Consider the following 26678-nt stretch of genomic DNA (forward strand, 5'->3'; position numbering starts at 1 on the left):
AAGGAGCAGTCCTAGTAGCATACAGTTAGTAGACTACAAATGTCTGCTTATTCTAGGTTTTTGTAAGAATTGGGATTGAAACCTACAGGTGTAGTGATAATAATGTGAGCATGATGTATTTCAAATAAATCATCCATCACTGTATCTCCTGTCAGTTCCTTGCAGCTGAGGCCTACAGGTCCAAATTTTTCTTTCCAATCATCAAAACGCTGACTGCATAGAGCTTTTATTGGAGCCACTAAAAACAACACAAAATAATCAGTTATATCAGGAAACCCAAATCTTTTACTGTATCGCTAAACATCTTCTTGAATTTCATTTCCCTAATTTCCAGCTTTGCTTTCAGAACCACAAAATTTGTAACTGGTATTATTATCCTTATTATCTTATTCCATGTGTACAGATCAGCATTGAGCTTTGGGCTCCAGTTCTTCCCTATCAGCAATCAGAAACAGAACCCTTTAACTAAGGCTATTATGCTCTCTCTTAATCCTGATGTTTTCCTCAATCCCACATGGAAACAATCATTCAGCTATCAAAGGTTTTCTCACAGACAGAAGCTGCCACAGGAAATACATATTTTCTAATGAAAGATCATACAAATACCAACCTTTTTCCAGTTCAGAATGATTTGAGCACTCCATATTCAGAGAGAAAAGTCATTAGAAACAAGAAACGATCCACAAGTGAGAGACAGAATACCAGAAGAAATCAAAATCTCTCTAAACCAAATGCACAGTTAAGTGTAGTCTAGGTCATACTGAGCAGCTAACACAGCAGGTAGCAGTTCTGATGCTGGTCCTCATGAGCAGACTCCTAAAACAATCTATTTCTTAATGTTTTTTTTTCCTGTGGATACATACTATACTTCTACAGATGAGGTCAATTTCTAGAAATCAGAAGTAATCCTCTACAAGGACTGATACTAGTAACACACGCAAGTCTATATTGGATGGATAATCTATATAGAAAATGCAGTGATTTAAGTGAAAGAAATCGTGATCTACACATGATCTGAAAACAGCAGTAATAAAATAGATCTTGCAGTGATTACATTCTAGGCTAGTTAAGAGCCACTGGAATATGAACCATTTCTGCATATCTGCTGACAAGTGATCCCTAATATGAAGAGATACAAAGAATCAGTTTCTACTTTAGAAAGAGGTGTAAAATCTCACAAACGTATCAGTGGCCTATAAAGCAGGGGAAATCATTAGCTCTAGAAAACTAATTACCAGGAAGTAACTCACAAAATTGCAAAAGTAATAATCTTTCGCTCTCCAAGAATGCAAGAAGTTAGTGACTGCTCCCCAAACTTCAGTCACCAGTCCTTAGCATATGATAAAGCTACAGGGAAACAACTCTTAATTTACACAACTACTGCAAGCCAATTCACATACATTGGTCCACTGATGAACCACGTACCAGTGGCAGTGTGTAATCCGATTAACACCTCTGTTCCAATGTTCGGAAAACTGACATGTCTCCTTCTCCATCATCGCTGAACCTGGAAAGGTCGGCAGATCTAATACCACTAGTGAGTAATTCCTTACTAAAAGTTCCAACCAGCCAGTTTGTATCAATTCTACCAAGGCAATCAAAAACATTACAGTACACTGAAAAGCTCCACCTCGATCTGCTGACAGAGAAACTATAATACATGCCTATTTATAAAAGATCTGTTTATAATACACAGTAAACTCTAAATCAACACTAGCTTTATTGTAAGAATCTGAACACATTGGATTTTTTTTTTAAAATATAATTAGGCTGAAATTTCTGTAACTATAAAGATTAACCATTAATAGCAAGACTGACAAATATATCACTGTATTAATTAATTATAACTAGGACAAACCCACTAATTTAATCTGATTTACATGATATGAACTCAGTTCTCCAGGAAGGAAAGAAAAAAAAGTGTAACTGTTGTGACTATCTTCAAGTATTTTCATTAGTTCCTGTACAGATCAATTAAACTCATAAAGATCACAGTTCTATTGCCTCTGAACTAGTAGACAGAAAGCAACAGTTAGTGTGAAACCTTGCCAGGTAAGTGAATGCTGGGAGATTTGGTCATCATCTCAGAGCAACAGGCATACAAAAGATACTGCATGATTTCTAGCTCTGCCACTATGAACTGGTTTTAGTTTCCTTTGCTTTCTTTTTCTCTTTTAATGTACATCTTGCCTTCTTAGAGGACAAACTCTTTACAAGATTTTAAAAGATTTTTATTTGTACAGGCAATGCTGAACACTACAATCACACAGTGCTGTTAAATACTAGTAATAGTTACAATGGCATCACAAATAAACAAACCCTAAAAGAAACAACTTTTTAATGAATGAGGTAAGTCACATTTTTTAACATATTTAATTTCAATACTACTAAAGCACTCACTCCATATCTGCACATTTACAGAATGACTTTTCCTACCGCTGTCACCAAAATGTTTAAAGCTGCATAATACTTACTGTAAACAACTTTAATATTTAACCAAGGCAGTGGGGCTTCCATGAGTAATCTGGTAATAGCTAGCTCAAACATCACAGTTTTTCCAGAGCCAGTTGGAGCACAAATCACAAAATTCCTATCTGTATAAAGAAGCTAGGAAAGAATTGCAAAGTAGTAAATACAACACAGCTATCCATTGTACCTATTCATACATTCCAAAAGCATTGTCTAGGGGAAAATGATACAAGGAAGTTATTATTACATTGATATACGTAATCTAAAAATTTTGTATTAGATGTGAACTTTAAGTTACAGCAAAAGAAAGAACATCACTGCTACACATCTGCCACAGAAACATAAATGATACTGTTCATCTAAGGTTATTATGTAATGAAGTCTACCATTCTGCGACAAACAGAAAAACCCAGCATCTAGCCTTAAGTGACGTTAATACAGAATCCAACTGCCCAAGTCCAACTGCAACCAAACAGTCTTGTCAGAAAGAGTTATTCTGTGCTCAAATTCAATGTGCAATTTGTTTTTCTTCTGTAATTCATTCTGCATTCAAAATTCCAATATTGTTGAATAGATACTATTTTAATAGAATGCTAAGTCTTCAACAATGACAAAAGTAGGTTTTGTATGACTATGCTTCCTTCTTCCTTCCTCCACATTCTATCCTCCACCATCTTAGAAGCCACATATGTCTATGTCAGGTTCCCTCATTTTCCTCTGACTGGGTTGACTCTACCCTCCTTCCTCCTCCTCCATGACACTCATCCATCCTCCCTCCATGCAGCATACTCTGTGCAGCTTCATTACCTTCCTTCCCTCCCAACTCCTCATGGATTCGACTATTCTCATTCTTTTTTACTTCTAGCTGTTAATGCTCTAAAACTACTCTGAGTGTTAGGAGCTCACAAGGATGATCAGGAATTACCTAGAATTTGATTTATAAATAACTGTAACAATGACTGACACGGACAGTACTGCTGAACAGCTACAAGAATTACCTGTGTTCTTCATCTACCTACAATTCCCAATTTTCCAATGCTCACAAAAATCAATGAAGTATGAATGCTGTACGAATATAAATTTTCCCCTGATTTCTGTTAAATAATCCTTTGTAACATTCACTGTGAATCAATCACAGAAATTCTACCAATTTGAAGGCTTACAACTCATTTCTTGGAACTAGAGAGTTGCTACAAGTTGAATTTTGCAAGCTTAACCAATTAAAAATCCCACAAGACCATTATCTTTTTAATAAGTCAATTTCTCTTAATTTTTTAACATGTCACGTCATACATTAGTGATAAACAAACCTTGTACTTCCTGGTACCTTACAAGCAAGTTTATATTTAGGAGTACCAACACGTAAGCCACTCAAAAAAAAAAAAAATTATTTTTAAACTATTGCCCTAAGAACTCTGTTTTGCAACTTTCATGAAAGTAAATCTTGATTACAGCTGAGGTCTTACATTATTCTAGGAACAAATTGTCATACAGATAATTTTACAGGCCAATATGATGTATAACTCTCATCAGAAAATAAACACAAATTTGGAAGTAAGGAAAAATACCCCAAATCTATGCATAAAACTAAAAATGTAAGGAAAAAAGGCAAAAATACATATCCCCATATAATTTAAAAACAAGATCATTCCACTCACATAAGCACTATTTTTAAAATCTTCTCTTTATAAAACATAGTGGATAAGAAATTAAAACAAAAACATTCACAACATCAAAATTCAAAAAAACATGCCTAGAAATGTTTGTGAATGACACTGGGATTTCCCCCTAGAGTTGAATAAAAATTTCAAATGCTTTATTGAAGACTCTGCTGGAATCTGGATCTCCTCGCTGCAATACCTATAATACAATCTTTCTCAAATTAGTTTCAAAATAAGTTTCAGGTTTTAAACAAAGAGCATAGCTGATAAAAAGGGCAGGGATAAACACTACTTCTCCAAAAGGACAACCTTCTCTGAAGTTCTGCTTTTCTCAATCTTCCTGTGAAAATCACTGAAAAAAATCACTAATCTGTATGCATAAATATACATATAATTCACATCTTCATAAAAATGTATTTAAAACTGAGAAAAACATTTTTAAAAGGTCTTCTGGTCTCTCTTCCCAGCTAACTGTCGTACAACCCTGCTCAAGTACTCCAGGAGGAGGTTCTAGATACATTAGTTTTCTAACTCTTTCTAAGTTCTGAATATCAAAGTATCATTTAAATTTATCTACAAAGTACTACTGGCAGTTGCAGGTAACGTTTCATACTTACATCATCCAAAGCTTTAGACTGTGCATAGTTAAAATATGGGAACTCCTTAAAAATACTTCTAAACTGGGTCGCTTGACAGCATTAAGGAATGGAAAACAATTGAGTGAATATTATAAAACTTATTTTAGAACTGTAAATGCATCTCTCTTGTAATTCAAATGCAAACTTAAAACACATGCAACAATCTTTCACTGATACCAGACTTGTAAAAAAATACCAAAAAGTAACCTATTTAATGATTTAGTAGCTTCATTTAGATTCTTGGTGTGCCATATATTCCACTTCACCAAAAAAACCCACTAACCTATTTGAGAGATCTCAGGATTATTCCAATAAATCTCCTCCTTGGCATAGGCTTCATAAAATGGCATGCAATTATGGAATGTGAAACTGAAAGGGACAAAAACTTCATTCCACACTGCAAACCAGATATAAGAGCAAGCAGAGCACTGCTGTTAGCATATCTAAAGTTTCAATGGTCATTATATTTGTAACATAACACAAATTAATTAGCATAATAATATATATCCAGTCATAACAGTAGCAAAGAAATTCACCTACAATCTCTTAGTGCTGAAAGTGATCTTAAAGATATTTTCAATTGCTAATATTGTGTATTCTTCAGACAACCACATTCTTATCTAAAATATGAGTAAGATGAAAAAGAGTATTGTTACAGTGAGTTGATCCTTGTCTGGACTTGCACTGAAGCCACACAAGCAGACTAACTGTAACCATCCAATCAGGCTGAGGATGAACCACAGACATCACACCAACAGTAACAAGTAAACATAAACATTGAAAAAATGGGTGAAGATAAGCAAATCATATTAGACTAAAGAAAAGCAGGGTTTTTTTAAAAAGACCTCTCTAAAATTACCTCTCTAAAGTGATCTATTTTCAAAATGCAGAACACTGACTATCTATAATTGGCAACATCAGAACAACTAAGTCCTCACTCATTTTGGAAATTATGATACTTCTTAAAGCTACTCACATTAATTTAAGTTGCCTAAATTTAGACACTTCCCCTTCCTATTTAACCTATCATTTGACAGGTTGCTAGAAACAAAATATTGAAAAGACAGTGTAAACAAAGCAACAAATGTTTGACACATATAGATGGATAATTATCTTATGGGTTCAAGGCAGAGGCAAGAAGACAGACAATTACTGTAAATTATGCTTAAAGAATGGAAATATACTGGATGTACACTACAACATAAATACATATCTATAAGGAATAGATTGACAAAATGGGACAAAAAGTAAGATTCAGCTGTCTCAGTAATCTTAAATACTAATTCACTTTTCCTTTATTTAAAGTGTATGGGCATAATTGTGTATATGTGTCTTTGCATACAAAATCTGTCCTGAAATACATATTATGCAAACTAAAAATTTTACTTTTTACATTTTAAAAATAAACAGGTTTGAACAGGTTTGAGAATAAAATTTGAATGTTTGAAATAAGAATAAATTTGCTTAGCAGTGAATGATAAGTTGTCCTATTTTCATTCTAGCTTTGGAAGTCCAAAAGGTAAACATCCATTCATCATTTGATTCTCAGCTTTACATTACGAATCAAAACTATTACAGTATAATGCATGAGTTCCTATGGCTAGAAATTAAACATTACAATTTTGTAAATGTAAAAGCATTGTAAAATCAGTAAATCAGATACTGCAAATAGAAGGATACGTATTTCTGTAACAGCCCTCAAAATTTCCAATTTTCTTCCTGAAGTTCCTAAAGAAATAAAAGTAATTAATTTATAAAACCAGATATGTTTTCAACCAATAACCATGAAAAATATCTTCTTGACCCCAAGCTATGTGTTCTGTGAGGAGCTGCAAGGCTACAACAAGGACCAGGTGATGCAGAAGGAGCTGACAGGATAGGACAGGGAGGTCACAAGCTTATGATTTGAAAGGACCATCACGGTGGCTTTTTCTGAACTCACTCCAGTTTAAGGATGCCTGTACAAGAGACTCAAAACTTGATGCAGTATCTAGAAGTGGTCTCAAAAGTGCCAAAAAGAAAGGGATAATCACTTCCCCCAAATTCCTGGTTTTGTTCCTGTTGACAAAGCCCAGGGTGCTGTCAGCTTTCATTACTGCTGGGGTATGCTGCTCACTCACACTGAGTGAGCTGTTCTCCAGACCCCAGGCACTTTTCTGCAGAGCTAGCCCCAGTCAGTCCATCCCAGAGGAAACCCAGGGTTTTTTCTCCTTCCCTGGGGAAGGACTTTGTATTCGTTCCTGCTGAATGAACTTCATGAGATCCCTGGCAGCCTCCTTCTCCAGGACAGATCCCTGCACTACTCCACTTGTGGCAGGCATGTGTGCAGAGTGTGACCCATTAACCACCACCCTCTGAGTCGGACCATTCAACCACTTCTTTTTTTACCCATGCGTTGTCCATCCATTCCTAATGGTGTAACTTGGATACAAAAATGTTGTGGAAGACAGTATGTCTCAACCATCCTACAATTCTATGAAAAGTCTCACTGAAATCCAAGGAAATGAGATCCACTGCTCTCCCCTCATCCAGAAACTGTTGCTCAGAAGGCAATCAGAATTCCATTCCTGATCAGCCTCCAAATCCCACCTTAAACCACAGCTCTGCCCTAGATTTTCTGCTAGAACTATTTTTCTAGTCTGTATCTCTGTAGCAGTTAGCCAGGTACCCAAGGTATATTCCACAGATGCAATATGTCCCTAACCCAGAAAGCTTAAAATCTAGAAATAAACAACAAGTACTTAAAGACTATAAAAAACCCAAACGTAATTTCTAAACCAAGTATTTTATAGTCAAAATTGTCACCACTTTCCAGATTCTTCCTATTTAAAATCTATTTCTACAAAGATACAAGTGCTTCACATCACAAATAAACATTCCATTTTCAATTACTTATTTCAAATGCAGATTAGACTATTTACCACATGAAGGGACAAGGCTGCTCTTTTTCAAATTGTTTAGGAGACTGATTTAAAGTGACATTTTCAAAAAGGTTTACATGACTTAGCACTTTTGAAAATAAAACTCTTCTTCATAAATTGTTTACCCAGCTCATATTAAACAACAATACAATGAAGTTCCATAGAATTGCAATATGTTTAGCCATATACATCATCTTGAGCTGGTAGAAAACATTCTTTACCTCAGATCATGGATATCCATTATTATTATATAACAAAGACAGACAGTGGACTGTTTTTCTTGAAATAGAGTAATTATAATTACCTGTCATATCCAGAAACTCCAAAGCATTGGAAAAAGACTTAATTCCATTTTTAGATGCAACATCCCCATCATTTACCCTATGCAGAGTGAAATCTGACTGTTTAGTTATTGGAGCACGATGATTATTACTCCATAAACCTTCTTTTCTCATTTCTTTCATGTTTTCACTTCTATTTAAGTAAGTATCGATTTCTTTCACATCCATAGAACGATCTTTAAATTCTGTATTTTTATACGTATAACCAGACATGTTAAATAAGCTGAAAAAGATCCAGGATTTTCATTAGTTTGTTGCAATGTTGCAGTTTCTCTAATATTTGAAAAATATATATGTTTTAGTAGAAGCAGAAGTAGCAAGATACAAGAAAGATTTGTATCTAATTTTATTTGATCTGATACTTATCTGAAGAAGACTCCTTTCAAGACAAATTTTAACTTTACTTTCATTCTAGAAAGAACCTGAAATAATAAACTGCTCTGAATCTCACTAGCAGATTAACTATCAATCTCTGCATAATTAAAACCAACACAGACATACAGGTCCTGAGGAATGAGAAGAGCTAGGCATAGAAGATGAGTTTATCTGTAAAACCTCTCCTCCCAGGCAGCACTGAAATCGCGTTGAGAACTGCTCAAAGTATTCCTGACTGGCTGACCTCTGCTCTGAAAAGCAAGTGATCTTAGCCTTCTTGCACATTACCATGTAGATAAAGAACTCAAAATAGTATTCTAAAAAACTTTAGTTGTCTAACAATTTATTTTAAATTAAAGCAACATACCTCATCCTTACTTTTCTCAAAAAAGAGGCTGCGCTCAGGCCACATTTATTTACAGTACGTAAGTATTGCCAAATGAAAACACCTTTTTTCCTTGTACTAAAAAGAATTAGTGTCTGGAGCCGTGTTCAAATACCTTCAATTGAAGGATTCAAAACTCTGCATTTAACAAATATATCTAAAACAATAATATGATTCTGACAGTTGATAAATTATCAGAATTGACTAGGCACATACTTTTTTCTTAGTGTTGAATGGACACTTTCATCATCACTGTTTGCTGGAAGGTTGCTTAGTATTTTATTTTGTGAAAAATTTGCACCAGCTTGCTGAGAAACCCCTGTTCCTGATTTAGATTTATCTTGGTCTGAAGAGAGAAACAATAAAACCATTTTCAGACTTTCACACTGAAAACTAATTTTTTCTCTTTCTCCTACACTTAATTGGAGCACTTCTTTTGCAGAGTCTATGCCAAAATGAACAGGTGCTGGTGACTGTTCATTTACTTCCTCAGCTTTAGTCTTACATTGTTGTATAAACTTCTCATGCTTTCTCTCTCCTACAAAAACAATAAACTATTGTATCTATTAATATTCATATTCCCATTCATAGTAATTTAATTAAATAACTTTCACACAGAATAAGTCAAATGCATATATATTATATGAACTGATACTTCTTACTGCAAGAACTTTTTCATATATTTTATGACTCATGCTGATGAATGCAATGCATCAGTTGTCAATTAAAAAGTTAGAAAAATAAGGTCACATTCTATGCTTCCTATACAAAGTAATAGAGCAAAACTATTCCTCAGAACTACAGAGTAGTCTGTGAGATAGAAACTCTTCAACCTGTCCCAGAATGATGATTTTTTTTTTTTTAAAAAATGACACAATGACCAAGCTTGCAGTTCCTACTACAGAGAGCTGTGAGATAAACCCTGCAATCTCGACAGTCAAAATCATGATGAAGTCTGTGGCAGGCTGGGTTCATAGTCATCTTGGTTAATTATCACATTTTGCAGGGTTAGTTCTCAGTAGGATGTGTCCTGATCTGACTGACCATATCATCATTGCTGTCAGCGAAAGGAAGGCAAGAGCAGAAAAAAGCAATTGAATGCAACAAGATTACAGAGCAGCTTTATTCCACAGCCTATTCATTTCAGTGATATCCATCTAGAAACTTAAAATTACAACAGCCTGTTTGTGAAGTAACCCCGACAGTTCTAATTCTACAAACACCAGAAAGCTTATTTGAATGAGTAGTTCTTAATGGAATTGCTCTTGCATGAGTTAGAAAAAAACCCTTGTCTGAACAATATAATTCCTAAATAAAGAATATCATCAATCAGCACAACAGCTAAGAAATGCATAAATCTAGTCGACAAAGATAAAGCAACCAAATTCTTTAAAATAAATTTCCTTAATGTGATCCTGGATGTCTACATGGAAGGAATACTCTTAGAAGCAATCAATGGCCAGATTCAAATTTGGCCTCCTGAACAGCAATTTTGAAAAAGCCCCAAAAGAAAAGAAAGTCAGGTTCATACAAACTCTTTGTTCCTTGGGTGGAAGACAGGTTATCAGATCCATGTGTTGCATTATGCTCTTACAGCTGCTTCCCACTGTGTTATGATGCTTCATGGAACAATGTGGAACAGCTGAAATTTTGATCATGCTTCTTACCCTGCCCACTTCTGCACAGTAAACTTGTAGCCTGTATACTCCCAAAGAAGGCTGCTAATACTTCAAAGATATGCAAGACCATCACTCTCGACTAAAATACATTATTTGGCTATATTTGCATATCTAGAATATTTTATATTTCACAGCATTAAAAGAGAGAGGAGAAATTAACTGTCAGCTAATTATTTATTGAGCCAGTCAAAATGAATGTCAAATATTATGGTTTAGTGGGACTTGGCAGTGTTAGGTTTATGGTTGGACTTGATCTTAAATGTCCTTTCCAACCTAAATGATTCTATGATTCTATTCTATAATATTTTACCCAGATGAGTGTTGGTGGTATGTTTTTCCAGTTCCCTCTGTAACTCCTCTGCAGCTGGAATTTCAGCAATAGCTGGAGCAGGTGCAATACACCAAATCTTAGGCTCTTCATTTTCTAAATACCTATTTTTAACACATAAATGTAAGGTGAAAGCATTCTTTAAGCACCCTCCACAACACCTAGCTCAAAATCACTAGTAATAAATAACCTACTGTTTCTCCTGCTAAAAAATATTCTTTAATTTGTGTGATTTTTAATCACAGAAAATTTAAGAGGCAAAACTTCTGGTAACCCACATTTCTTATAGCCCCAAGATACACGTGCATCATTCAAACTTCAGTGTGCTTGGAAAAACATTCCGAAGTATGAGTTATGAACCTGGAAATTTCTAGCCCCACATTTTTATTCGTAAACAGAAAAGGAAGTTACAATAAAAATATTTGGCTGTAAAATGATTTAGAGTGTGAAAAAAATTTGAAAATAATTATATATATTTAACAATAAAGATTTACCTTTGTCTTGTATCTGGTCTTTCATAAAATAAATTATTCAATGAACAAACCATGTCTGAAGAGTTGAACATTTTTAGATCAAATGTGAGGTCTCTTAATCTGCAAAACGCAGCACAAGGAACTGTGAAACTGAAATTACTAGAATTGAACCTGTATAAGCAATAGAAAGCTTCTTAGCTACAGGTGCCAATGCTTAATTTATAGATTTTTAAAAATTTTATTAACTTTATTTTAGAGCTCTTGCCTGCATCCTTAATTCTCCAGAGAATCTCTGTCCTGATAAAATAATATTGCTATTACTTATGACCAAAACTTCCTGTAGGACAGCACTTTAAACAACATCATCATGACATATCAGGAAGGAAAAAGTGGGTAAGAGTGAATATCCAGATGAAGTCCATGTTAAATTATTTAATTTCTAAGAACAATGCTAACATTCTTTTATACAACTGCAGACAATATACTTTTGCTGATTGTTTCCATTCTGATGGAAAACTTTTACAATCAGATTTTTTAAAAATTATTCTATTATCTAAAAACCCCAACAATTATTTTTATTTACAAACAAACCAGACTTTTCTTTTTAAACTACATGCAAATTGCTTACCTGGATAAATGGAGTATGGGCCTAACTCCTTAAGGTTGTTAACAGGTTTGTTCTGAAACATCAGGACCAGAGATTATTTATAAATTATTTAGCTTGTACACCAGTTTTAAAAATACTCCAGTTAATGAAAATGTTTTTCATTTAGCACCAACTCTAGGCATTAGACATATTTTCTTTATCTGTTTGTGTTGAGAATTTTCACAGCTCTTAATTTTGCTTAAGGACAGCTTTAAAAGGCAAAGATCTCACTAAAAGAATACTACAAAAAGCATTTCATGAGCCAACAATCTTAGATACACTGAAACAAATGGTACACTACCAAATCTACTTCAACAAAGTTTATAAAACTCTGTACAGGCCAAATCTGGTAATAAAATCACAAAGCAAAGCTATCTTCTTTACGTTCAGAAATAAACCAAAGCTGACACTTCTTTTGTACTCCAGCATCTCATTAGTAACATATGAAAAAAATCTTTTAGTGCTTTGCAAATAGGACTCAGGTTTACTTAATTATTGTATACTGTCAGTTGTGAATCAAAAATTTTAAAAATATTTTTCTTCCACAGAAGCTGTAAAACTTCAAATATTCCAGAGAAATGTTTCAAATTTTAAACAGAAAACATTTCACAATACTGGCAGAATATAGAGCATGTAATCAAAACTGTCTGTGAACACAGTGAAGAAGATAGGTTTTAGAACATCAAACAAGAAATCTGTCAGTGTCCCCTTCACACTTCTCTTCAGAGTAAGTCTGCAACACCACTTCTGCCAGTTTCTGCCACTTCCCCACTGCCAGGTTTTGCCACTTTTTTCTTCACAGTAATAAATCTAGAATTTAGAAGTCACGCTAATAAATCTAAGAAAGCTGGTTAATTTTGCCACTATGCTTTTGCATGCTTTTAATGTCAGTAATCTAAAGCAGAAGTTCTCAGGCTTGGGTATCAGCAGCAGAAGCAGAAAGCACTTGTGTAGTACTACTGTCAAGTTGTTGCCATTCAAGTAGTAATTATCAGTGTTAAGTGCTTATACAACTGAATAACCAACACTATCAGCTCCAAGGAGCTGCAAACACTGCACACCAGTGTGATACGGTTTTCATACCTCAGGTGGGGAATCATCAATCTACAATTATGCAATTCCCATTTAAATTGCAAAACTGGATTTATGATTCCCATCCTTAAGCAGTCTTTGTTATACACAATATTTAATCTCCCAGACCCTTCAGAGCTCTGCTCTCCATATGTCATTTATTCTTTGACTGGCTCTGTTAATTCCAATTGCTTAATAATGTAAATAAAAATGGTAAGAGATACCATAGTCATTCTAAGAGACTGTGGAAAACCCTGGCACAACACTCCTTTATGCAGTTCTGTATTCATCCACCTGCTCGTTGGCTGTCAGCTGGGATGTCCCCCTCAAAATCCCCAGCCAATGGTGAAAAGGCTCTCAGACTTTTAAAGTAAGAAGATACAAATAAAAGGGCAAAACATGTCTCCAAGATGGACAGGAATCTAAGTGTCTTTTCCATACTATCAATGTTTTTTTTGACAGCTCAGGGAAAATGTATATGCAAGATGGCAGAATGAGTGAGACGACAAGGTTCTGCAGGAACAGCACAGACCACCGATTCACACAAAGAGATGTTTGCCTACTTCTATAAGTAAAGACCTCTCTTGTATCTGCTCTAAGGAACAGCTTACCACAGCCACTGCAGGCCACAAGGGGGTTTGCTCAGTTTTGAAGGCCCTTTGCTTTTCTCCTTCTTCCTAAAACCGAATCCTTTTCTCAGACCCGAGTATTTCACCTCAGAGCTCTCTTCAGGGGGCCGAGAGCGAAGGTCGCAACTTTCAGCAGTGCCGACCCAAACAAACTGCAACTGCTCACTCCCAGCGGTGGACCAGGGGGCATCCCCACCTCACAGCGATGCTTCCCCGTTCCTGCGAGCCCCTAAGCACCCCCTCAAAAGCCAGGCTCCCTCTCCCGCCTTCCTCCCTCGACTGAGGAAGGGGATCCGGGCACAGCCGCTCACCGCCTCACCAAGGCACCTCCCGCCACCACTGCGCAAAATGGCGGCAACTGAGGGGCCAAGGCGGCGCTCCAGCGCCCCGGCAGCGCCGCGCGGTCAGTGTTCCTCAGTCGGGCCGGCAGACCGAGCGGGAAGCGGCCATTTCCTCGCACGGCCCCAGGGCATGGCCGCCCCCCAGAGCTTGCGGGAGCTGGCGGGCTCTGGCTCTCTCGCCTCTCTTGCGCCGCGGCGGGGCGTGCGGGCGGGCTGCCGCTGCACGAAATGGAGGACGCCGGCCCGCTCCCCGATGGCTGCCTTTCCTCGGAGGCGCGGCCAAGCCGTAACACTGACGGGTAGTTACTAAACCACCTGCACTCACAAACCCAGAAACCAAAGGGAGAGGAAGGGGCTAAATTCTCCATAAAACGGTAAAAAAGGAACGTGGAGGGACTCCCCTGGTGCCAAATTTAGAGCTTGCCCAAATGTGGATTCATTACTCCCTCTCTTGAAAAGTCCTTGGTGTAAACTAGAAAAGGTGGCTGATTCCTGTGCCATACGACTGTTATCAAAAGTATTCCTACAAGAAGAAATAAATCTGCTGAAAATATTGATCCTTAAAATTAGATTTATTTTTAATTGCTGCTGAACTAGAGCAACAAAACTGCCCCAATTTGTATGAATTGAAATAATACAATGTAAAATTGTAAAATTTGTAAAATGTAGAAGTAGATTGCTAGGGGTTTTTTTCCCCCCACAGAAATACTGCAATTTATAATTCTGGACTTGCCATTAGAACATAGCTTTTGAACTAGTAAATTTAAAATAAATTTCAGAACTGCCTCAAAGACTAAATTTTAAGCTGGTTCAAAGCTTCATGACATTCAACAAATACTATAGAGGCAGCTACTGTAAATATGTATTTCCTCATACATAAATAGATGAAAAGGAGACAAGATTTTCTCAAATATTGATTGATTTTAACATAAATAATTTTTATTTCATCAACTTTTTTGTTTTTCTTTCGTGAAAATATTTATTAATTTTTAACTTTTCACTTCAAATGACATTGTAGGTTTATATAATGTAAGTGTATTCTCTCAGACTGTGCAAGCCCAGGTCAATTAAAAACATGCAATAAAGGTTATGCTCATTTTTACAATTCTGTCTATATGAGGTCTTTCCTTTATTATTCTTACCTTAAAAAGACTCACATCAGAACTGTGTCAGATTACAGTGTTCCAAAATTTGCACCACATGTTTGGATGCTTTAATCTACCTCCCCATCTAATTACTGGGCAGACAGCCAAGGGAAAGCAGCACTTCATTCCTACTTCCAACATGACAGGATCTTGGCCAGCACAGAATAACAAAAGATTTTATGATAAAGAGTTTAGAATACAATCAGGATTGCTAATGAACCCATTATCTGAAATTAAATTCTGAAGCCACCAATATTATTCAGTATTTTGAATAAAAGGGGGAAAATGTTTGTGCTTATAAGCATACAATAAGCATTCATTTTGTGCTTATAATAAATTTTGAAACCAGAAAGCATTTTTACTTCTTGCTATTAAAGAAGCCTTCTTCGATTCTGGCCTCAGGCAAGTTTCCATCTTAGTTCACAACATCTGCTTTTAGCTGACCAGGCTTTAAAGTTTAAAGCCATAATACAAACAGTTTGTTTTTTAAAGCTATTTTTTCTTCGATTCCCTTCCCTAGGTGACATCTCCCTTAACACACACACAAATCACATAAAATATATAGCAAAGCAGTCTCTCAACTGCTCTGAGACAGTTTAATTTTTGATTTTCCCCAAGCCTAACATCTGATCTGCCATATGTTTTGAGTCTTTTCAGCTCATGGAGATCACATATTAAGTATAAACCTACATGTTCTGGAGCAACGTAACTAGAAAATTATGAACACCAGACATTGGTCAGTGTTCCATATGATAACAGAATAATACTCATACTTACTAAATACAAAGCTGTTAAAAGATTTCATTTTCTCCAGAACTTACAAATTGAACAAATTGGCTACAAACAAATTAAATGCAGAAAAGTATCAAGGCATAAGTAGGCTGACAATCATCAGCATTTTTCTCTCAGTTTCCTTTGCTTGACTCTATCAAAATTTCAGTGACATGACAAAAACCACCGGACCCTAAAAAGTGCCCTACCTTGTAATAGAAGTCACTATGAAATATTGGAAGATTTTAAAATCACAGGCAACTCCTGAATTGTATTTTTACCACAGGCTTGAGATAGTTACAATGATTAATTTATTAAAGAAGTTATAAGATTCAAGAACTTAAAAAATATTTGCAGCTGTAACCTTTTCCAGTCAAAATTGGGAAATAAAAATACAAGAAAACTTAAGTTACCTAGATGAGGAAAAAGGAAGTTTTTCCCATTTTATCCTGTTAGCCAACACCTTCAAATGTGGGCCTGATGTTACACCACCCTCGCAAAAACTTAAAGCAGGTGAATAACTTGATTCGTGGCAGCTGAAATTACTCATGTGCATAAATGTTTGCAAGATTGGGTCTTAAGAGAGCTAAACACAGCTCCCGTTGGGACGTGGCAATACTGCTCTGCATGTCTGCTGGAGGGGAACTCCCAGACCTGATACAAGGCACTGCTCCCCAGAGCTGCAGCAGGCAGCCTGCTCTTGCTGTGCCCCTACATATGCTTCCCCAGGAAGTTTAGCTCTTGATCTTTGATTTTTATGTGGCTAAAGTAAAATATTTCTAATGCTATCTTTTTCAATGGTGAGATGGGGAAAGCGTTTTTCTCAGTACTTTTAAAACTTTGTTTCCTTTTTGAGTTCCTTATTCATACATTTTTTTTCTTTTAAGAGATGCACTCTTCCCGCTGAACCCCTCAAGCATAGGCTAACCATCAAGGACCATGTTCATTATGTATAGTATTAGCATCTTACTTCAATTAACAAAACAAGCACATTTTACATTCACAGCTCCACACTGAACAAATCTCATTATTTGTGACACATTACTTTGTCACATACAATTTAGAGACATTAGCAATTTTGCATATAGGCAAATGTGATTGTATTATTGAGTATATATTTTAGATTTAGTATAGATTTTATTGTTCACATAGCTGATACTTCTAAATTTTTGTATATTTAAATCATAGGCTCAGTTGATAAAAATGAGACATATGCAGAAGGAAAAAAAATTATATTAATGCCATGGTGATATTTGCTCCTTTGGAGTGTACCTCCTAAGAGGCAAGTCATTGCTGCTTCCCTTAAAAGCATAACGAATGTCCCATTGATACAGTGCCCATGGAGTCTACTTTTGAATAAATGACAAATAAACCTGAAAGTTATATCTGCAACCACTGTTTGTGAAAAACTTGGCTATTTTCATCTTGTCAGTTCCAACAATGTACTTTAAGGGAGGAAAGGAGTGAATGTTTTTCAGATCTTAGCAGAAATATAAGGTACAACAAAATGCTCTTTTCTTGCTCTAAATTAATACAAATTGATGATATTTACTACAGTACAATGGCTGACATCTGGATTCCAGATCCTCTGATAGTTCATTCACTTTGACAAGATTTCCTGTCAGCATAATTTCTTGCTTTGGATTGGAAACTCTAATTCTGTCATTGAGAAAAATGATTCAGAAACTCCTGAAAAAGGAATACATTTGTAGACTTATTTTTATTAGATAAGTGTATTATAACATCTAAAGATTTTTCATAGAATCATTTTCTCATTTGTAAGAAATATAAACAGTTCTAATAAAAATTAATGTTATGAATAGTCCCAGTTCTGCGGTGAGCTTTGCGCAGGAACAGAGAACTTAAGGGATAATGTTTTCTTGTTGTAGTGTGAGTTTATTCATCATTTCATCAAACTAGTTCACTGGAAACAATAAAGTCTTTTTTTGCACATGTTTTGAAGTAACATGCACTGTTTACAAACTTCATTTTGAGTACAGTTCTGGCAATTAAAATAAATTTACTCATAGTAGTGTTCATGCATCACCAAATAAATATATATCCAGAATGTTCATCTTTCAAATCCGCAGTTCTACAAATTATCATCTGCAATACTTAACAGACCAGTTGACAAAAGTTAGGATTGTAAGTGAAAGCCTGATAACTTGCTGCTGCTCATTAAACCAGCAAGAAAATGGATTATGGAAAGAAAGGTCCATAGAATAAGGAAATGTAATTGTCAGGAAAAGGGATGTTTCTTGTCTTGGAAAAGGTGCTTATACAGAAATCTTAATATGACTGCAGTAATTATTCACAATCAAGGGACAGAAGAAAATTTGTAAGTTTTGAAAATAGGGGTCTGATAAAAGGTGAATTTTTAGAATATATTTTGTTTTACACCTAGAATTTTCATTCACTGACAGAGCTTGTCTGTTGAAATGGTTTTTATTTTGGCAGAAAATGGTTTGAGGAGAGGACAAGAGGTAAGGAGACCTTGATTCTTTGTGTGACACCATGGCCACTTAACATCTATGTCTGTGATTCTTCCTCAGGAGAATTTATTTTCTTGGGTTTATGTCCACTCTTCAGGTGCCATTAAAAGTCATATAATGGACAACCAGGGGATCAGGCCCAGTCAGCATGGGTTTATGAAAGCAGGTCCTGCATGACAAACCTGATCTCCTATAACAAGGTGACCTGCTTATTGGATGAGGGAAAGGCTGTAGGTGTTTTTTACCTTGACTTTAGCAAGGCTTTTGACACCGTTTCCCACAGCATTCTCCTGGCAAAACTGACTGCTTGTGGCTTGGATGGGCACACGCTTCACTGGGTAAAACACTGGCTGAATGGCCAGGCCCAAAGAGTTGTGTTGAACGGAATTAAATCTGGTTGGCAGCCAGTCACGAGTGGTGTCCCACAGGGCTCAGTTTTGGGGCCACTCCTGTTTAACATCTTTATTGATGATCTAGATGAGGGGATCGAGTGTACCCTCAGTCAGTTTGCAGATGACACCAAGTTGGGTGGGAGTGTTGATCTGCTCGAGGGTAGGGAGGCTCTGCAGAGAGACCTGGACAGGCTGGAGCCATGGGCTGAGGCCAACTGGAGGAGTTTCAATAAGGCCAAATGCCGGGGGCTGCCCTTGGGCCACACCAACCCCCAGCAGCGCTACAGGCTTGGGGAGGAGTGGCTGGAGAGCTGCCAGTCAGGGAGGGACCTGGGGGTGCTGACTGACAGCTGGCTGAACAGGAGCCAGCAGTGTGCCCAGGGGGCCAAGAAGGCCAATGGCATCCTGGCTTGTGTCAGCAATAGCGTGGCCAGCAGGGACAGGGAAGGGATCTTACCCCTGTACTCGGCACTGGTGAGGCCGCACCTCGATTCCTGTGTTCAGTTTTGGGCCCCTCACTACAAAAAGAACATTGAATTACTCGAGTGTGTCCAGAGAAGGGCAACAAAGCTGGTGCAGGGTCTGGAGCACAGGTCGTACGAGGAGCGGCTGAGGGAACTGGGGGGGTTTAGTCTGGAGAAGAGGAGTCTGAGGGGAGACCTCATCGCCCTCTACAGCTACCTGAAAGGAGGTTGCAGAGAACTGGGGATGAGTCTCTTTAACCAAGTAACAAGCTATAGGACAAGAGGGAATGGCCTAAAGTTGCACCAGGGAAGGTTTAGACTAGATGTCAGGAAGTATTTCCTTCCAGAAGGGGTTGTTAGATGTTGGAATGGGCTGCCCAGGGAGGTGGTGGAGTCCCCATCCCTGGAGGGGTTTAAGAGTAGAGTCAACATAGCGCTGAGGGATGTGGTGTAGTTGGGAACTCTCAGTGTTAGGTTAATGGTTGGACTGGATGATCTTCAAGGTCTTTTCCAACCTAGATGATTCTGTGATTCTGTTTTCTTTAGGAAAAAGAAGCAGCAAATATTTCAGCTACTATCCTCTTTGAAATGGTCATGCAAAGATTTCTCAAAAAGTTCATCTTCCTTTCTTCCTTTCCTGTTCCCCTCCTAATTACTAAGCTTGTGCTGATTAAGGTGGAATAAAGTGACTCAGCAGCACAGACCATGTTTGAAGAAGCAGTGTCATCCACATGTGAGGTGAATGGGGTCCAGCTAATATGATTAATGGCTTGATGTAGTTGAGGCTAAGAGACATATGTATTCTAGAGATAATTCTTATAATTTTAACCTGTCTTTCCTAGGATGACAGCCTGCTTACTCAGTTATTTCTAGAAATGTGTACTGTAGCTATGCTGTGCATTTTAAGTTAAACAGCAACAATATGCCAATTAAATTTCTGAAGACTATATGATTTGAACACCCTACAGATCCTTAACTTTTTCAAAGTAGGTCCATGTATACAGATTTTGTTTGATCTCTGGTTTATGTCAACCTGGTTTTGAAACATACTGTAACTAGAAGATATTTCTTTACGGTATGTTAGTTATCAAGAATGTGATCTATACTGATAGAGGGGAAAAAAGTTCATACAGTGATCTTTCTTCAGAAATGATGTTTTTTCTCCTTGCATTAAAGTAGAAAGCATACATTCCTCAAAGTTTGTATTTGCTTCCATACTCATCTATTTTAACTTTTATAATAAAGAACATTGCCTTGAACCTTATGATTTTAAATGTAATAATTTTATAATATAGCAGCATTCGGCAAATGCCTCATAAAAAGGTTAAGTGCAAAACTGTGTCTCTTGTATACAGTCTGATCTAGTCTTGAGTAGAGCTTTAGGGTATTATACAGTAAAAGTAATAAACAGTAGGAGGTACAAGTGCAGAATTAGCATGTATCCTTGCAGATGATGGAAGGGACATAAGCCAACCCTCCTGACTCCATATCAGATACCAGGAAAATGTGTTTTATGGCACTTGGACTGTATTGGTTGGTGTATGATGTGAGCCTTTGAAAGTTGTGAGCAAACTACTGTTGTAGATGCAACAAGATGTTGACATAGTAAACACAAGAGTGATACAAGTATCTAATATTAAAGTCTCTATTATGTCAGGTACTTCATCATAGTTCTTAGGTTCACTGACCTTCATGTACAGGTCTATGCAATTCTATTGCACAAGTCTTAAAAGCATTTGAACAGAATACTTTTCCAATTTAACCAACTTTGTAACTCTGTAAGTTTCAGCTGTGTTGTATTTTTGGACTGAAAATCCTTGTGAAACAAGTATAATTCAAAACTTGAAAACAGCAAGCATCTTACATTCTGCAATGCAGTACCTTGTACAGATGTTCAGCTTTCAGTTGGGACACTTGAGGCAATTATACCAGTTCCTGACATGTTATTTTCTGAAAAAAAAACCAAACCAAAACCAGAAAATGACTTGAGAAGCAGCAGAATAGAAAGCCTGAGTACACTCACATTTAAGAAATTGTCCATCACCAGATGGGTTTGTTCCAAGCAAACTGTGGACTCCACATTGCAGAGTGTGTCAGGAATAGGCATTGAATTAGATTGAACGTGTTCTGGGAAACTTCTAAACAAAGCAGTAAAGGCAATGACTGAAGCTTGGGGGCTTCTCACCATCACAAAAACATTTGAGTTCAAAATCCCACTGCACTTTGGCACAAAACGTTGAAGATGGTTTACACAGACTCAACTTAACCTCAAAGTAGCACAACTGCTTTGGTGACAGTGGAGAACCCGAGATACCAACATCTTGCAAAGCAAAAGAAACTTCTGTCACACAGAATTTTTGATAAAAATGGAAGAGGCAGCAAGGAACACAGTTGAAAAATGCAGTATGTCAACGTACTACCAAAAGAAACAGAGCTAGATTTGAAACACTTTTATAACAAGCTGACTACTGACAATGATACAGAAAGTAGGTGACAGCATTTCAAAGTCAAGACATTCTACATACTTGTTGATGTGTTTACAACATAGATGAAAGAGCAGTTTCAGGATTTCACAGAGAAGTGCAGGCTGACACATTGACATTGATAAAGTTTTTAAAACATGTTTTTATATAAAGCCATGAAGAAAACTTTGTAATTTGCATATTTAGTCCAGCTATTCACTCATCAGCCCTTTCATGTAGTAATTCAGACCATATAGACTTACTGGTTAATTTTTCTAAGATATTCAGAAGAGGCCATACCTATTTAAAATACATAAAGAAAAGATAGAATGGTCAGTGGACTGAAGCTGTATCTGCAGAAGAAGCCAGGATGCTGTAATGCTCCAACAGTTTTGTGCATGTTCTGCTGGAATGTAGTGTTTTATTTACTGGAATGTCCTGTGGAAAATTGAAGGCTTCAGCTTCCTGCGTAATTCTGTGGAAGACTTGGGAACTTACAGAATCTAGCAAGGCTCTACAAATTATGTGTACATTTTTCCAAACAGCATTATAGTTACAGCACTCACTCAAGATCCCTTCCCTTTTTATGAAATGACTTCAATCCACATCTCTCACCTTCTGAATGAAAACTCCAATTACTCAATTGTTAGGTTTTGTGGGCCAGGCCTGTCTCAGCTCTTTCATGGTAAAACCTTTTGAAATGGTATGGAATAGTTAAACCTTATGTAGAAAGAGTGCATATGTGCCAGCACAACTGTATGGCTCAGGAAAATCATCTGAGAGTTGGGACACCCCTCCCCAACCAAGTCACTGCATTCCCCTAGGCTACAAGAGAATACTATCATGTGCACTCTTGTCCAAATATTTAATTCATGCAACAGCACCCAAATAATATCCACTATAAGCAAGCAAGGTATTTCTTTCTAGTGACATCAGTGATGTTTGGATCACTTTTGCAAGGAGAGCTGAAAGGTCGAATCAATATTTAGAAGTGCAAAATGTAATTTGTTCATATTCTAATAATGTTGGATTGCAGAAGTGGATTTTATGTAACTTTTAAAACTGTTTAATTCAGTATGAAAGAAACTAAAGATTAAAGACTTGTACCTTAACAGAATGTTTTTGCAAATCATACTAATTTACAAAAAATTAATTCAGCTTAATCTAAACTGTTGCTGCAGCATCACTAAAAATTAGAAAGTGTGGGTTTCAAGTGGTTTTTAGGATTCTTTACTTCTTCATACTCATTTAAGCACTTTATTTTCCTGTAAAACAAGCTAGATTTGCAACATCTAGGCAAATGACTTTAACATTTGGTTTTTATAAGCTGACTACAAAATACCCAGTGTGGAAAAAAATGTCTTCGTGACAAGGAGGTGTTGCTTTTTTTCTTGAGAAGTTACTGATAGATTTCTTTTGCATATATTTTTAGCTAATTAATATACTACCTGAATATCAGGAAAATGTTACCTATCTCCTGTCACCTTGTTTTAGCTCTCATTCTTCTCTTGGCTTTAGCGTCTACAGAGCCATAGTATCAAGACCAGGGAGTCTCTAAGAATCTCCAACATGAGCTCCTGCATGTAAAAAGCCATTAAATTTCACCAAGTCACCCCCTTTTTGAGACCTGTAATTTTTCCTTTTCTGTCCACCCTTTTTTGTTTTCTCCAAAGTGTGACCTCTGGCCTATATTTGCAGTCTGTGCATAGACTTTGGAAGCAGAGGGATTTGAGGCAGAAGCATTTCCTTGGGCAACAGAAGTGGCAACAGCAGGAGTACCAGGGAAAACAAAGTGTTAGGATAAATCTCTTAAAAAAGAAAAATCATAGTGCCAAGCTATTCCTCCCAGCTACTTCATATGTATGGGAAAGAATCTTAACCACCAGCACACGAGGTACAGAATATAGATCTACAGAACTTGAGAATTAACTTTGATAAACTCACAGTATTCATTAGAAGTAACAGTAATTTAAAAAACAGGGTGTGAGCAACAGAAATGCACTAAAGTGTTAAGACGTAAGCCCAGTGTTCATGCAATTTTAGAGCACCTATTTATCATGTTGCCAGTTAGCACACTGCAGCTGGCAGCTCTGCTACATGGGTCTAACCACTGCTTTCTAGATGCCAAAGAAGAGCAAAGAGACACAAGGCAGTTATCATGATGGAGCTGAGATCTCTCACTGCAATAATAACCATGCAATAAAACAGTGGACATCAGCTCAGTGGAAGAAGACTACTCTGCAAAAGAAAGAAAAGGTGGAAGAAGCAATAGGGAAGGGCTCTGTGAGTGGCTGAGGCTCCTGGAAAGGCATCTAGATCCTGACTTCCCCACTTTGATGGCACCTGCCTTAGATCCCAAAGATCTGGTCCCATTTACTCACAGGTATTTCATGTTTCAAAAGTAAATTCTTAATTCCCCAAATGCATTCTAAGTTTTTAAGACAGAGTCATTACTACTTGTCATCTTTCACAAAGACTAAAGGGAATGCATAGGTGTTTCAACAGAGACTTTCTGCTTTGTCAATTAGCTCATGGGGTGTGCATTGTGTGTATTTCACACAGCTTGGGTGTCACCTGGTCCTTCCTACTGACACTGAGAGCATGAAACATGCCTCCAGCACTAAATACAGACCAATGTACAATGGAAACCTAGAAATATAAGCACACACATGGTACTAGTACGTATAGCTCTAAGAGCAAAAGCTAATTTACAGCAGTTACCTTAGGGAACAAAAAAGCAGCAAAACTCCCCCTTTGAGACCACCACTGCTGCATGTCCAGCCTGAAATAATAGTTTTAACCATTATTCCTTTCCTGACAATTAAACAGTTGCACAACGTGTCACTGAAATAGAAGGAATTTCAAGGACTTGAACTAATTTCTCATTAAGTGTCACCTCACTTGCCTGGTAGTAAAGCATAGCTTTGTTTTTAACTCTTATAACTAGTGATTCCTTTGTCGATTTCTGGGAAACCCACAGGCATTATTATCACAGAAGGGGAAGTGTGAGATTTTAAGATATATGGTACTAGTGCTAGACAATTTAGTTGGCTTTGTCTTTACACTTGGACAATTTGGTACAGATCTGAAGGAGATCTTGAGAAATTTACTTTGCTTTAGTTTGTTAAAATTGCCATCTTTCTGTTGAAGAGCATTTCAGATGCTGTGGTGGAGTAGGACAGAATCAGGTCTATTCTCAAGATCAAGAGGAGAACTTTCATTGCTGACAGAGGACAGATAAGTAAAAGCTAGTGAAATACCATGATCACCATTAATGTGACACAGGAATTAAAACAGTGGAATGAAGAAATAAGTAGTGTATTTTCACCGAGAGCTGGTTGAAAAAAAAAATCTAGTTTTCATACTGGTAAAATTCTAATACCCCAGACTGCTTCCCTTTTAAAATATCCAATTGTTTTGAGACTTTTTATCAAAACCTTGGGCAAAGGACACATCTCCAAGTGGAGTATTCTGATTATGATGAAATTTCAGCAGAACATGGCTTGGCTTTTCTTCAACAATGCTTCAGTAATTTCTAGTTCATTCAGAACAGTCTTGTAGAAAAAGGCATTAAAATGAGATTTTGCAAGTTTTATTTTAAAAAAATGTCAGTTATATTTTTGCATTTTCTACATTTTTCCTAGTTTTATTTTAATAGTGAAGTCTTGGCAATGTTATTTGATGCAATCATAAAAACAAGCCATCTTTACCATGATGATTTATATAGCAAGGCAGTATGCAGCATGTATGTGAAGTCACATATAGTTAACATTTGCATGAAATGGTATTTGTTATATTTTGATATTATAGGAAGAACTGTTGATCATGTGTTTGGAAAGGATTAAAAAGCACTGTCCTCATATTAAATTGGAGAGAGGGGCTTGCTACTTATCAAATATCTATTTGATATCCATAACATTTCAGGTAACTTCTATTTTAAACATCAAAACCCACAAGAAATATCTACAGAAATATTGGAAAAGAGAGGAAAAAAATCCTGATACTAAATACAAAAGATGATGCTGCATTTCATTACTGTAATTGTTGCATTAAACCAAGCTTCTAGGTTAATATTCTACCAGTTTTCAGGAAAAAGAGACAAAATATTTCAATCATATACATCCAATTTCTTTGGTTTAAAATGAATTCCTTTCAAAGAAGATAACAGTTAATACTGCAGAGGGATTTTTGCCCCTTTGCAATGCTCTGTAGTTCTGAAACACTAGCTGGAAATAAGACTTCAAGGCGGTAGAGGGGAGCATAAGATGAGTTCAAGAGCTTTCTGTGATTCTGCATCCATTGAATCATTAGTACTTCTGAAACTCGAGAAAACTGGGTATTGTGTAAAATAGCTTGAGGGAACAACTTCAGAACATTGAAATACAGTCTGTGGGCAATTTTCTAAAAGAACCTCCCTTTCCATAGTTCTGTCCTCCTTTTTAATATTTTAAGCTAGATGCCTTAAGTGATATATGTATTACTTTCCTTTCAGTATAAAATTTCTCTTTGACAGACTGCTTTGGTCTGGGGGCCCCAGCGCTGCTGTCTGCTGGGGGCTCCAAACTGCTTCCCTCAGCCCACTGGGACCCTGGCACACCTCCGCCAGGGATGCTGCCTCGCAGGATATGGCACGGTTTTCTTTGTATGTATTGCCGCCTTCGATATGGGGGTATGGAACAGGTTTCTTACGAACTGTGTTCTTTGTTCTTGTGTTGGTAGCACCTCAGAACTGCAAGTGTGGTAGGCACGTGGAAAAGACCACACGGTACTGCTGCTGCTCTTCATTAATCAGTGAACTAAGGGGTTAATTCTACCTCTATTACACTCATGTAAACAACGAGTAAATACAGTCTTGTCTATAATGCTAAACTAAGATAAAATATACATAAGTAAGAGTGGCTAAAGCCTGGAGTTTTGGGGAGTTGGCAGCTTTTAGAGACTTATAATTAAGTTTTTATTTTAAACTGTAGAAGTTAGAGGCAGAGTTTCCCATGG

General features: G+C 36.8%; 1 protein-coding gene across 1 annotated transcript in view; it reads right to left on the reverse strand.

Moving 5' to 3' along the window:
- The window catches only part of HFM1 (helicase for meiosis 1), a 38770-nt gene extending 27408 nt beyond the window's left edge, over positions 1–11362 (reverse strand). Inside the window, exons 1-8 of the mRNA XM_074908196.1 lie at positions 11292–11362; positions 10780–10901; positions 9007–9328; positions 7994–8253; positions 6449–6496; positions 4748–4818; positions 2475–2607; positions 87–238 (exon numbers count right to left, since the gene is read on the reverse strand). Of these exons, the coding sequence (XP_074764297.1) occupies positions 87–238; positions 2475–2607; positions 4748–4818; positions 6449–6496; positions 7994–8253; positions 9007–9328; positions 10780–10901; positions 11292–11362 (1179 nt within the window). The remainder of the gene's footprint in view (positions 1–86; positions 239–2474; positions 2608–4747; positions 4819–6448; positions 6497–7993; positions 8254–9006; positions 9329–10779; positions 10902–11291) is intronic.
- Positions 11363–26678: the final 15316 nt, after the last annotated feature.

This window comes from Athene noctua, chromosome 5 (assembly GCF_965140245.1).
Source record: "Athene noctua chromosome 5, bAthNoc1.hap1.1, whole genome shotgun sequence".
Lineage (NCBI taxonomy): Eukaryota > Metazoa > Chordata > Aves > Strigiformes > Strigidae > Athene > Athene noctua.